This window comes from Grammomys surdaster, unplaced genomic scaffold (assembly GCF_004785775.1).
Source record: "Grammomys surdaster isolate TR1022 unplaced genomic scaffold, NIH_TR_1.0 136, whole genome shotgun sequence".
In the NCBI taxonomy this organism is placed as follows: domain Eukaryota; kingdom Metazoa; phylum Chordata; class Mammalia; order Rodentia; family Muridae; genus Grammomys; species Grammomys surdaster.
The window spans coordinates 12,275,512-12,289,683 of NW_021604594.1; the positions used below are offsets into that span (position 1 = coordinate 12,275,512).

Genomic DNA, 14,172 nt, shown 5'->3' on the forward strand with positions numbered 1-14,172 from the left:
TCCTCCTCCTCTTCCTCCTCCTCTTCCTCCTCCTCTTCCTCCTTCTCCTCTTCCCCACCTTCTCCTCTTACTTAGCCATCTCATTGTAACTCACTACCTCCACTAGAAAAAAAAAAGTGAAGCAACTTAGCATGAAGGAAAGAATATCGCAACAAGAAGAAAATCATTTGACATCTACTTAACCCAATGTCTTCTTCTGAACACAGAAAGTTATAATTAGCCATGTAAAGTTTAAAGTGCTATCTAATGCTTCAGAGTCGAAGGATGTGAGGTCACCGTGTAAACCACGTAGTGCTATTCAAATATGAGTCACTACGTTTTGTGTGTGGTTCTGGTGGAGTAAGGTGGCTCCTCCCAGCCGTGGTTTGTCTCCTTACCCAAGTTTTCCAGCACCTCTTCTACACAGCTGTGAAGACAAGCCAATTATTAATAACCCCAAGCTAGGGACCAGTTTTAGCAATAAAATGACGCATGAGAGCCAGGTGTGGTTGTATAACCTATTAGTCCCAGCACTCCAGAGACAGAGCCAGGCAGGTATCTGTAAATTTGAAGCCATCCTGGTGGCTTTACATAGTGAAACGCACCCTCAAAAAGAATACATGAAACATACATAGTTTTAAGAGAGTCTTGTTTACCTAAAATCTCAGTTTAATTAGGCATCCTATATTTAATCTGAAGACACTAATCATAAAATGTTTCATTTCTGTAGAGTCAGTTTTGACAATGTTACAACCACGTGGACTCTGCTAGTGACAACACAGAGTTGTCATGTTGAGATCCATGTAAGAGAACTATAGGCTCCAGAAGCTTAAAAGGAAAGAACAATCTCCATTATATCAGAGCCTAAGGAATCATTGGAACCTCTCAAAGGAGAGCACTCTCTCTACAGTGAATGAACTCTTATGCTCTGTTCTATATGGTAATAACATATTGAATGTATTATGCTCCTATTCCAGATGTATAGAATGATCTAATGATATGAGGTAATCTTGTAATAAATACTTTAAAAGTCTCATTTCCATGACATCTTTCTTCATCAATGCCCCAAACATAACCTAGAAAGTTATTCCTAGTCCCTTCAGGACCATGGCAGGTGGAACACAGCTCCAGAGTTAGCCATCTGGATCAAATTCTGAGCCCACCATCATCTGGATAACCACAGGCAACTGACTTTGCCTAAGCTTCTGCTTCCTAACATACAAGGTGGGAAGTGTGCTAACTACCTCATGGTTGGTTGAGAGAATCGAATTAAGGAGTTATTTAGCCCAGTGCTAGCACACATGCACTTAATAAATGCTGCCTATCATTAAATACAATTGCATTTGTGTTTCCATTTACAAGCCCTTGGAAAGCAGGGAGCGGGTTAGCAGGCATTATTAAATTCTTTGAGATTTGGACCCGAGAGATGTTGGATGTGTTAATGGCAAATCTGTGAGAATAGAATCCTGGCTCTCATACTCTGTATTACTGACAAGTTATTTAGTGGGCTCTTGGATTGCATGCATGTATTTCAAATGGTATCATTAAATTCTCCAAAACCCATTAATTTTATTCTAGCTGTTTGTCGTCTTGGCCTCTGTAGCCCATTCTCTACAATCATCGGAGAATGCAGCTTCAGAGATCAATGTACTGCACATCTGACCATTCACATCTCTTCCTGCTCTTCCACGGTGCCTCAAAATGACTACATTTTTTTCTAATGCCCAAAGATGGCATAGCTGGCCTCCCCTCATCTGACCCCTGACGTAACTCTACTCTGGGTCTGGGTACTCCTTCAGTGTCAAGCAGCTCTTTACTTTCCCAGTATGATTCTGGTCCACTCCATGCTTGGGCCCCTGTCCAGCTAAAAGCTCCTTCTCTGTTTTGGGAAAAAGAGCACTGAGGGCCTTCGCGGCCCTTAAGAAGCAGAGAATCAACCCACACATCCATGCATCCCAAAGTGAATGCATGCAGGAACATTCAGTTAGACAGCATGTTCCACACCTCCTTAAGACTCCAGCCTTAGAGAGCCTCATGCCATCAATTGTAGGAAAAAAAAAAACCTTGAAAATCACCAGAGAGCTAGCTACCAAAATGTTAATAGTAATGATATATCTGGAGATAGGGCGCATGTGGTATGCATTCTTCTGAAACTCCTCCTAGCAGTTTTCAAATTTTCTACAACAAATAGATTGACTTGAAGTCATTAAAGTACATTAAAAGTAAAATATTAAAATAGATTGACTTGAAGTATTAAAACCTTGAACTAATCTTACCGGGAACCCTAAAGTGTGTGTATTAGCTAATAGCACCACTACCCCGAGCCTGAATCATGATGACAGCAATTCTGTGCGCTTTCTTGGGTATGCAGACATGAGCCGCACATGGTACACTGCTTTTATAGGGAAGATGTAATTCTAAAGTCAAGAAATGATTCACTTAGTAGAATCACTTATACAGGTACATTTTCTCAGCTTTCAATGAGGACGTAGCAACCTTTGGAGTGAGAACAGTGGCAGTTTGCTGAGTACTGAGAGGTGCACAGTGGGAGGGTCTGCGATGAGCAGTGCACTCTGGGAGGGTCCACATTGAAGGTGCGCTGTGGGAAGGTCCTCATTGAGTGGTGCACTGTGGGAAGGTCCGATTTGAATGGTGCACTGTGGGAGGGTCCGCGATGAGTGGTGCACTGTGGGAAGGTCCACCGAGCAGCCCTGTTTCCTAGCTTTAGCTCCTGCACTCAGGCTTCTTTCCTCTGACCGTCATGTAAGGATGGACTGCCTGATGGTGTACACTCCTGAGATCTCCAGAGTAAAGGGACCTTCCTAAACAGATCATGATTTCAAACCTCACATCCTCAAAACCAGTCTGAACAAATAAAGATGCAGTAAAGGCAAATGAGGATGGTGAGGTGGCTCAGTGGTTAAGAGGGCTTCCTGTTCTTCCAGAAGACCCCAGTTCAGGTCTCAATCTCTACATCGGGCAGCCCAGAGGAAAATCCAGTGCCCTCTTCTGGCCTCTGGAGGCAATTACACACATGTGTACACACACACACACACACACACACACACGGAGAAAAACACACACACACAGACACACACAGACACACACACACACGGAGAAACACACACACACACACACGGAGAAACACACACACATGGAGAGAGGGAGGGAGGGAGAAAATGAGAAAGGTCTACATTGAAGGGTGCACTGTGGGAAGGGCAAGAATAATAAAATATTTAAGAAGATGAAATTTGTTAATTAAGAGAAATTATATAGCTTCTTGAGCGCCCTCCAACGACTGTATAGAGCACACAGTCAGCAGAGCTGCTGGGCATTAGAGCCATCGAGGGACAGTGGCAGATGACTCCCCAACTCTTCCCAGCGATTCCTTACAGCACTCATTTCCTTTGTAGCCTCATGCTAAAACCGTTCACTGACCACATAAAACAAATGAGTTAAAGTTTATGAGTTTCAGGCCCATTCGGAAGACTCCAGAACTTGCTAAAAATTTTTTTTTTAATATGACAATCTTAATTTTTCTGTGCTATTTTTCATTCTTTCTGGGCTCAATAGGCTTCTTCCCTTTCCAACTCCTTAAGCTTCTAGGATTTAGGAAATTTCAGAATTGTAGACCTAGAATTCAATTTGAGAAATACAAGCGTCATTTCTCTCCCACTCTGGGCAAGCCTCTGAGAGACCCCTCTAAAGTGTGGGGCACAATGTTCCTCTCTCCATGGAAGGAGCTAGAATGCTTGTGTGCAGAAATATCCTGTCTCCAGGATGCCTCTTTGTATCCAGCTGGCTTTACTTTATACAATATTGTATTTACCTTGTCACCTCTGTATCTTTGGGCCCACGGCTTCCTACCCAAAGTGCTTGCTTAAACATACCCAACTGCCCACTTCTGCATGTAAGAGTCTGCTGTATCTATGCGTGTAGAGTCATTCAGATTTATAAACAAAGCAAAGTCAAAACAATAAGCTCTGAGAGTTCATTTGTGTTTGATGGCCCTGTCTCAACGCTACAGCAACAGCACCATCAACCTGTCACCGTTCTGTAGCATCTGCCCCCCAAATGCCACCCAGGTCCACACCTGTGCAACCACGGTGGGCATTGTGAGTCACTCTGTCTGCCACCACATAAAAAGCTAATTTCACATTCAGAATGTATGTTTTTTTTTCTTTCAATACCAATAGCAACAAGAGTGTGCCAAAAAACTGGCCCTGAAGCTGTATTCTGTTTTTTAAACTGCAGAACACTCTTTCATAGTTTGACAGTTAAAATGCTGCAGTTAATGTAATAAACAGAGAATTTTTCTAAGTAGCCTGTCAAAACAAGTGACACTTTTTTTTTTTAGCTAGCAAGTCTCAGACTCCGAACAATAGGAAGTACCTTTCAAAGCAACATCTTCATTATACAATCAAATTCTCAAAGTAATCTTCTCATCAAAGAATATTGTGTTATTTCTTTCCCAGTAATTATCAGAGTTCTGCAACCTCTCTGGCAGTGGTGACTATTATAAATGCAGCTGTGCTGAGTCCAAAAACCGGGGGTCTTGGCCCAGCTGACATGGAGCCAGCGTATGCCGTGGTCCCACACTTCTCTGTGACTCCGCAGTTTAGGTAGTGAGGGGCCAGTCTCCCCAGGACCTATGGACTTGGCCACCGTCTCCAAGAGCGAAGTGCTTCCTCAGTTCCCCCCTCTCCTGCGTGAACAGAAGTGCTGCAGGTGATTCTTGGCCAAACCGGCTTCTTTCCTTTCCTCTTACATAGTCAAGTGATACCTCTAAAGAGTGCTAGAAAATTGGAAGATAACCAACTAAAAAGTAGAGAAGTAGAGGTGGGGGAGTGTGTGTATGTGTGTGTGTGTGTGTGTGTGTGTGTGTGTGTGTGTGTGTGTAGAACTTGAGTGTCTGTCTCATAAAACTAGATTCCTTAGTTTCACTCTTCCATCTCTTAGGGACTGCCATTAAAATAGGAGGAAAATCTATAAGCCAAAAGCAGCATTGGCAGCTCAATCCCAGTATTTGCCATTTTTTTAAATATAAAAATGGGGAAATAGGAAGAAAATCCCCAGAGGATACATCGAAAAACATCAGTGGATCTTTATCTTGTTTTTCATTTGTTTGTTTGGAGACAGGACCTCCATATCTAATCCAAACCAGCCTGAACTTGCTGTGTTACCCTGGATAGCCTGAAGCTCCAAATCTTCCTGCTTTGGTTGCTAAAGTGCCTGAGCCCAGGCCTGAGCCACAACACCAAGTGAAGACCCGGCATTCAATAGCCAGAGGTCAACTGGGAAAAAGACTTTCTTTGAAGATTTGGGTTTCTAGAGTTCACTTAAATTCATCAGTGTGGGTAAAAATGGAGGCAGTACCACCTCTCTTTGGGGGTGCTGGGAATCAAACCCATGGCTTCACTCATACATGTTGGACAAGTTCTAAACCCCCACCCCAGAGGATCCTATTTCTATGGATGACTCATGAAACCTAGTCATGAGGTCTAGAGCATACAGCAGGTACTCAATAAATGTCTGCCTAACCATGAAGTCTCTGGAGTATACAGCAGGAACTCAATAAAGGACTGCCCCATTTGAATCTAATTTGCCAGTGCTTTTCTCATTGGATTACAACAAATGAACTGCTTAACCTTTTTATATTTTAATCTACTTGGTAAGTGTTCAAAAATGTTAGTGAATCCAAAGGCATTTCTGTCTCTTTGAAGTGAGGAAGAGCTGAGGAAGGATTGGCAGAGGCTGTGAACTCACCCACTCACTCACTTGCAAATGCTTCCTGATGCCTTCCTTGTTGGGGACATAGCCTGACTATTCCACAGAAGAGCAACTCCTCTCTTCACAGAATAGGATGCTAACACACACTACCTTGCCTATGATAGGATGCAGTCAGTACACTCCTGATTGAATTATTGCTCTTAGGTCTTGAGAACTATCTTCTGCTCACCCAGAGCTCCAGAAAGAAGGAACAAGCCCCTTGTTTCTACTTAACTTAATTCCACAGTATCCAGAACAAGCTAGGTAGTCAACAATTACTGGTAAATAATGGGGAGTTAATGAAGAAACGTGCCATTGTCTGGTTGCCTTTCACAGACCCTCAGCTTTTAGCTGCCTGCCAGCAGGAGAGAGCTGTGTGCAGGACACATGTGGCAGCCCCCCTGACATTGAATGCCTTTAGTATCCCTTGGTCTTCACCTCTCCCCAGTAGATGCCAACACCCTGGTGTCCACTCATGAATTCTGACAACCTGAACACCTCCATACATTTCCAAGTGCCTTAGAGTCGTCTCAGCCAGACTCACATCCACCCAATGACAGTGGTTGTGATGACCGTGACAGTAAGGAACTAGCAAAAAGGGGATTGACCCAGGAAATGATGAGGAAGGACAGGTCGGTGGATGAGCAAATGGGTCAAGAGAAAGGGAGGCAGTCTGACTGGAGAGACAGTGTAGTTTCTGATGGCATCATTCATTTGAGTTCCAAAGCCCCAGGGAATTCTTATGTCCTCAGCCACCCTCCCCATGATCTTTCAGGGCAGACAGAGCATAAATTGGCTGGGCAGGTTCCTTGGACCCTACTCCTGCTTGGGTCAGAGAAGCTCTGGCTTTTCTATTTGATATTTTGGAATCTTCTATTAAATATCTGTTTGAAGAGAGGGTATTGAGTCTGAACGAGCTGAAAGCCATGGTTCTAGAGTTAAGGATGATAGGACTGGCTGGGACGAGGGAAAAGGCCTTTGAAATGCTCTGTGTGGGAGATTAAGCCCCAAGAGAGACTTTGGACAAAGAGGACATGGTGTGACAAAATGACATGTGTTTAAAAAAAAAAAGCCCGTGCAGCCTGGAGTATGGGCCAGTGAAAGGCAAAGAGTCCTGGGGGGAGGAGGTAAAGCTATACTCAGAGGCTATTGTAAATTGGTCCGAGGAGCAGAAGCTGGGGAAGTCTGTCTGAGGGATGGCTCTCTCTTGGAAAGTGCCCAGTGGACATAGCAGACATAAAATTGAATGTTCTTACGGAGACCTGATGATAAAAGGTCGGCTAAGCCCCAGACTCAGAGTTGACATCCGTAGCTGCCTGGCACTGGTTGTATGGCGGAGGGAGGTTTTAGTTCCAGCATGAGAAGATGAGCCTGGATGTGGGGCTTCCCAGTCTAGTCCTAAGCCATCACTACTTCAAAGGTCTCCCTAAGCAGAAAAGCATGGCAGCAGCCATAGTTTGCATGCCCTGGAGCAATCAGTGAAATGCCTAGCATCTAACAGGACCTTGACAGGCTTTTCCTAATTAAATATCTCAAGGTTGTCAATGTCAGGTTGTGGTCAGCTGTGACAGACAAAGGAGTTTCCAGCTGCCTCATTGACTGAATGGAGGTCTTAAGGGGGTTATCAAAAGGATAGATGGATGGATGGGTGGATGGATGGATGGATGGATGGATGGATGGGTGGATGGGTGAATGGGTGAATGGGTGGGTGGGTGGATGGGTGAATAGAAAGATAGATGAGACAATGGGTGGGAAGATGTATGTATGTATGTATGTATGTATGTATGTATGTATGTATGTATGTGACACAGGTATGAGAGCTTTGCTTCTGAGGACTTTTGCCTCTAGCACTATGAAGAAAGGGGCTGGCTCAGTCTAGCCTAGAAGCAGACCAGTTTCTGTTTGCCATTGGCCAAAGGTTATTTAATATGGGAACTCCAGTTTGATATCCTGAGCCAGCTGCTAAAGATCTATTATTGAAACTCACATGATGGGAAAGTGGAGTTTTGGGGGTCCAAGCTAAAAATGTAATAGAGTCAAGTACCACTGCAGTATCTCCCCTTTGCTGTCTCTCTGACGTGCAGGGAGGCCAGGACTCTTGCTGCTTTGTGTTCCCTCCCCAGTGTGTCTGCAGCAGCCTGGGACAGCCAGATGAGCTGTTGCGGGATCTCACTTACGGTTTTCGCAGGATCATTCTCATGTGGGCGTCGGGGCCCATCTGTGACAGCAGCAGCATGGTGTCCTGGAGCTCCTCATCACACTCCTTCTTCTCTTCCTCAGTAGGCAGAGGGGCATCCTCATGCTCGTCATCCAGGAATCGATAAAATAAATATTTGTCTTGGAAATGGCGCTCCTGATCCACTGTGGGAAACATGGAGGCAAGGGTCAGCTGGGGCTCGAAGCCCTGTCCCACAGTTCCCTGCCAGGAGTCCGGTGAAAGAGCCGTGCAGTTAAACAGCAGAGAGTCTGAGTCCTTCAAACTCCACCTCACCCAGGCGGGGCAGCCGGGAGTGAAGCCATGCCATCTGCAGTCATTCCAGCCATAGCCGCTTGGAACCGCCCAATTTTGACTTTCTGGGCCTCCTGCTGAGCACCTGCCAGCTTTTACACAGAATGAGCATGCTATGCCTCGGTGGGCTTTTCTACAGTGTAGGGTATGTGTCCCAAACTGGAAAATTCCTGTCAGAGAATGCTAGTTGGAGAGGACAGTCTTACAGGAGACATTCCTTTGGGAAGTCAGAACTCTATATGGAATTTCTATATGCCGTTAGATATAATTCTCACCCCACTTGGAGAGGGACAGTTACAAAAATATTAATTAGTGATATGAACAGAGCCAACTAGACCATGCTTCTAGGCCGAAGACTCCTTGAAGAAAATTTTGGTCATTTTCTTGCAGAGAAATGCTCCTTCCTTTCTTTTGGCAAAGCTGAGGACTCAAACCCAGGAACTCACACATATTAACCAAGTGATCAACAAACAACAAGATCTAGGTCTTTGTTAGAAAAAGAGGGTGAACTAGGGTAGAACCCCTCGTCTAAATGTCTGAACGCCATTTAGTCCCTTTCTAGCATGGGTTGTCAATATGTTAAAAAGACAAAGAACATTGGTAGACCTTTCCCAATCCCCAAAACAGAGATGGCAACAGTGGTGTTGGGCGGCAGTGGCGGCAGGGGCAACAGCAACACATGGGTACTTCTTGCAAAACAATGTGCTTAGATTCCGTCCCAGACCCGCAAAGTTGGAATCTGCATTTCAACAAGAGCCCCAGGTGATTGGCGTGCACATTAAAGTCTGAGAAACTCAAGCAAAATTATTATTCCCACGTTCCCAGGTGTCGGAGAGTGAAATGGATGATTTGAATATTTTCATGTTTAGAAAAGTAGTCTTAAACAAGTGGTGTTAGCAGTTCAGTGACAGGCGCCCGCCAGCCCCCGGATAGCTCTTCTGTTCAGCAAGAGCTGCCTCGGTGACTGGAGACAGCAATTGCAGAGCACAGCTCTGATTTTAAATATGGTCATCCTGCCGGTATACAAATTGGCTCTCCCAGACAGTGGCACAGTTAAAAGGCAGTGTCTGAATTCATTACTGACTCTCATGTCATCAGCCCGGCCACACATTTCATTGCTCTCTCACTCTGCCCCTGCATCAGGACCGCTATGCAATGCTTGGAGTATAATCACACTATCAATGAACCATGAATGCAAACTAATAAACATAATTGGAGCTGATGCACTCCGGTTGCAATTTCATTTTCCTTTCCTTCATTCTCGGAAGTTAGGAAGGTACAATGTGGAACATAGCAATCAATAGCATCCGCTGGCTGCATTTGTATTACTAAATGAAGATGCTAGCTTGGTGGTTCTTTAACGGGATCGTAATTCTTTCTTGCCCATTCGGGAATTCAGCAATAGCTTACCCAGGGAAATATGCTTTGCATTTCTTGAGAATTTTCCAAAGCCTATGGCTCGTCTTACCGTGGTTGAGGACACCATCTTCCAGCAAGACTTGCCACATGCCAACAGCTTGAGTCCGGGAGTGAACACAGGATGTCTGCTGTATCATCCAGTCTACCAACTCAGTGCCAACACAGCATTGTCTAAAGGAGATGAGACACGGAAGATAAGAAAGCCATACTTTTTCAGAGAGAGAGAGAGAGAGAGAGAGAGAGAGAGAGAGAGAAAGAGAGAGAGAGATCTTCAAGAGGAGAACCTTCCCAAGAGTGTGGTACCATAAGAGGAGTCCAAGGCAAGGAAAGCACTATAGATATATAGCCTTAGGCTCTTACCTCTTCTAAGCAGGATCATGTAAATAAAATACTATAACACAAAGCACCAGGCTACTCAATGGGCTGGTAGAGGGAAAGTATTATCCTTCCTTCTAAGTCTATCACTATGAGCTGGTCCCAGAACAACTCAGTGTGAGGGCTTTTAGGAAAAATAAGCAATTAGCAATGCAAATCTCTCCAAAGAAAGTTCTGTGTAATCAGCCTTGACATGTACATTTACAGAATCTGTCATCTGACAACACCAAGTGTTCCCTGTATATTTATGTGTTAGTCCTAAAGTTGGTCTAGGTAGACAAACTATGTATGTTAGTTAGGAAATACACAACTATACACTTACATATTAGTAAACTCTTAATGGGATGAGAAAATAGAGTAGGTGTTCCATTTGTGTGTGTGTGTGTGTGTGTGTGTGTACAAGGGAGAAAGTGGACTCTTGAAGTCCTAGGGACAGATCCCAAGGGACAGTAGAACAGGGCAGGGAGGCTCAGAGCAGCTGGTGGCATGCAGCTGGGCCTGACTTACTGGTTGCCTCTCTTTGTATGCTAAGAATGAGATCACCTCTGGGAATGAGCAGTGACTAGGCAAACCTAAAGCATTCTATGATAAACTGAAGTAGGTTCCCTGCCCTAGGCCAGCTTGAGAAAATATCTTGAAGCAGAGAAGCTATGAGGTAGAACAGCAAGTTTGCTATTCATTAGCTATGTGACTTTGGCCAGCTCTCTGCTTCTGTTCTCTTCTCTGTAAGAGAAAGGAAGGACAGGTGAGGGACTTGGAGGCCTTCTCTAGTTCCAATATTCTAGAATCTTTAAAATCTATGAGAGTTCCTGGGATGTGCTGACCCCAAGCCAGAGAGGGCTGCTGAGGTCTGTCTACACCCATCTATCACCTAACAAGGGATGAAGAGAACACCTACACCTTCACTCTGAACTAACCATATACCTCTGAACTAAGCATATAAAATGAACATGTATTTATTTTACAATTTGGTTATTTATTAGTGGAAAATTTCTTATAAAAGTATAGAAATAATTTTATTTGGCTTTTAATCCAATGATTACTCTTAAAGTTAAAAAAGAGAAAAAGAAAAAGAAGAGAGCCCAAGCAGCAGAAAGGACTCAGAGTGTCGAGTTTCTAGGAAAGACATCGGACTTTGGAGCCAGAATACATAACAGGACACACAGTAGAGCCCTTGGTGTCTTTTCCACTAAACGACACTCACACTTCAGAACTAACCGTCGACCCGAAGCATAGTGGTCATTGGGGGTAACACTGAGTCTGGGGGGGCCTCAACTCTCCGACACTGAAGCAATCATATAATAGGACAAGGAGCAGGAGGGAGAGAGAAGGTGGAGCTTCCAGTGAAGTCCTCTGGTCATCACCAGCAGATCATTAATTTGTGTCATAGGGTGTGGGGCAGATATAACACCTCCATGTCAGGGTTTAAATCTCAGCAGGATGGCGTAAGGAAGATTTCAGTTTCTGACTTCCAGTTTCCAGTATTTGTCACCAAGCATGACATATTTAATGGAATTTCTCTAATACAAGTCAATAGCTGGGGGACCTTACTCACATCTTATGGGAGGAAAATAATTGAATTATTCAAAGAAAAAGATTTTTTTCAGCCATGTGAGATCTTGAAGTCAATTTAAAGCCAGAGCCAAAGGACTGAAGGGCTGGACTCAGGGACGCGTGGCACATGTTTTAGTTTTCTTTGGCCTTATTCTAAATCGTGACCCTCCTTAGAACTGTAAAAGTGTAGGTGAGCCACAGAGTCCAGTCAGATTAACTTACTGGGCCACAGAACGAGACTTACAGGTGTAATTTCTGAAAATAGTCAGCTAGTGAGCACACAGGGCTGGGGAACAGTGACTAATGGCACGAGCCTGAGGACTTGAGTCTGAATTCCCAGAATAAAAAGCTGGGGGTGGCCAGGTGCATGCCTGTCACTCCAGTACTGTGACAGGCAGAGGCAGGGCATCCCAAGGGCTTGCTGAATGCCAAATCGAGGTCCAGGTTCAGTGATAGAACAGGATACTCAATATCCTCCTCTGGATTCAGCAAGAATACACCCCCTTTCCTGGGTTAAGTATCTAACTAAAGTAAAACTTTACTAGAAACACATTCCATAAGAGACTTGTGTGTTTTGTTCCCTTATCAGGACCTGCAACACTATGACTTAAAAAAATAAACCCTCTGAATTTGGCAATCATCCACTTAGTTTAAATCTTGCTTGTGCACTCACTAGATGTAAGATTTACTGAAGGGAAACTATTTAATCTCTTCACCCAGGGTCAGTTTTATCATCTGAGAAATGAACACAGACCTAGGCGTACCTTTCTGGCAGGGATGTGGTGGATCACATACAGAAATCAGTGGAGCAGAAGTAAGGCCTGTGTGAATGTTAGCTGAACTTAGTAGGTCCACTGAATGATGCTGGCAAACACACACAACAGGTCCTCCTCTTTGTTCATGCCTGTTCAAACTAGCTAAGGAGTGACTTGCCTGTAATTCTGAGGTTAAACCAGGTTTAGGCTGGATCCTGGGAACCTTATAAAAGGGGCTCTCTTCTACTTTCATAAAGCGTAAATTGGAGGGGCCGAGCCATTAGAGTGAGCAGACATACCTGTATGTCTTTAGGTGGTACTTTCGGTCTCTTATCATGTGGGGAGCTCGAGAGAGAATGGCAATTCGTAAAATTTTTCCAGCTCTGAGGATCTTCTCTGAAGGGACCTGTGTGTTAATCAGATGGGAGGAGAGGGGAAAAGGAGAGTTTATAGAAGGCAAATAAGCCCAGTGAATTCTCAAACCACTGTCTAATCAGAGTCTGGATAGGAAAACACAACTCACTCATACGTATTACACATTGCTCACTCGTGTGACATGTCACTGTTTTATGTGGGGAACCAAGCCACGCTGCGTATTTATTGACTCCAGGAAGTGCGCATGAGGAGCCCTGACACAGGAACCACCTCAAGTACTATGTAAGAATGGAGCTTGGACGGCTCATCAACCCACCTACATCCCATTACCTTGGTAATGGTGTGAGCAGGACGGAGAGGAACGTGAGGTTCAATGAGAGGTGTCTGAAAAATAAAATGTCAAAGCAAAAGGAAATTAAACAAAAAGTTCAGTAAAGAAAATTATGGGTTGGGGATAATAAGAAATACCTTTTTTCTTTTCCATGAAACTCAAAATAGAATTTAAAAGAGAGAGAGAGAGAGAGAGAGAGAGAGAGAGAGAGAGAGAGAGAGAGAGAGAGAGAAGCTGCCTGAGGGAACTTGAATGCACTGGCATTCAAAAGGCAAACCAAATCATTCGGTTTGCCAACATTAAAATATAAATTGTTAAAAAAAAAAAAAGGAAAAACAAAGAAACAGGGATGATCTGATGTTTGTGGGCTCGGTGAGGAGGGACAGGGCAGCTGGTCAGAGCCTGACAAACATCAGAGTGGGAAGGAAGCAAAACAAGATAAACAGTCAGAGGTTGAGTGACCCGTCCTGGCTGCCGATAAAGTATTGAGTGATTTGAGGTGGGAGTGAGCTGAACCGTTCCCTTTTCTCTTGTGTTGTCTGATCAAGTCTAGAACTCAACGGAGGCAGTTGGTACGTTTCTCTTTTTCTGAGAAAGCTATGCAGCCTTCAAGGTTCTATGTGGAGTCAGACCAGCTCCAGGATTGAGACAGCACCCTTTGTAAGAAACAGTCTTCAGATGGGGTAATACATCTGAATCTAGGGAGGAGTTCAATTTCTAGAGCATGGAACCCTTAATCTTTGTCATCTCACATATCTGGCAGTGACCTTTCCAAATGTGTCTGGTCGAAGGTGGTGGAAGGCTGTTTGAGACACTTCGAAAAGCGTGGTGGAATCCTGTTTATTTGGAACTTTAGTAGGCTGGGGCTCTTTACTTCTATACAGTACTGGCTTCTCGAAGATGCACCTGTCTTTATCACCAAGACCTGTGTTTACTGGATTACATGGCAAAAGAGTGATGTGAGTATGGCTAAGGATCAAAATGGGGACACTTGGCTTGATGTTTCTGGGAGGTTCTCTTAAAAAACGTGAGAATGTCAGGCAAGAATACCAGCAGGAAGAGTAAGAGTCAGCAACAGGATTCAGGATGTGGGAGGCCTCATGTAA

The 14,172-nt window shown here is 44.2% G+C and overlaps 1 protein-coding gene and 1 long non-coding RNA gene across 5 annotated transcripts in view; one reads left to right on the forward strand and one right to left on the reverse strand.

Annotated features, from left to right (window-relative positions):
* Positions 1-14,172, reverse strand: part of Rapgef4 (Rap guanine nucleotide exchange factor 4) — a 285,390-nt gene that overhangs the window by 68,360 nt on the left and 202,858 nt on the right. Inside the window, exons 7-10 of the mRNA XM_028762856.1 lie at positions 13,066-13,119; positions 12,660-12,766; positions 9,726-9,847; positions 7,926-8,109 (exon numbers count right to left, since the gene is read on the reverse strand). Coding sequence (XP_028618689.1) covers positions 7,926-8,109; positions 9,726-9,847; positions 12,660-12,766; positions 13,066-13,119 — 467 coding nt within the window. The remainder of the gene's footprint in view (positions 1-7,925; positions 8,110-9,725; positions 9,848-12,659; positions 12,767-13,065; positions 13,120-14,172) is intronic.
* Positions 13,572-14,172, forward strand: part of LOC114617294 — an 11,107-nt gene continuing 10,506 nt past the window's right edge. For 2 of the 4 annotated variants that reach the window (XR_003710770.1, XR_003710771.1), the window contains exon 1: positions 13,587-14,025. This is a non-coding gene — a long non-coding RNA (uncharacterized LOC114617294). Of the gene's footprint in view, positions 14,026-14,172 lie in introns of all 4 variants that reach the window. The other 2 variants (XR_003710772.1, XR_003710773.1) reach the window with 2 other exon arrangements.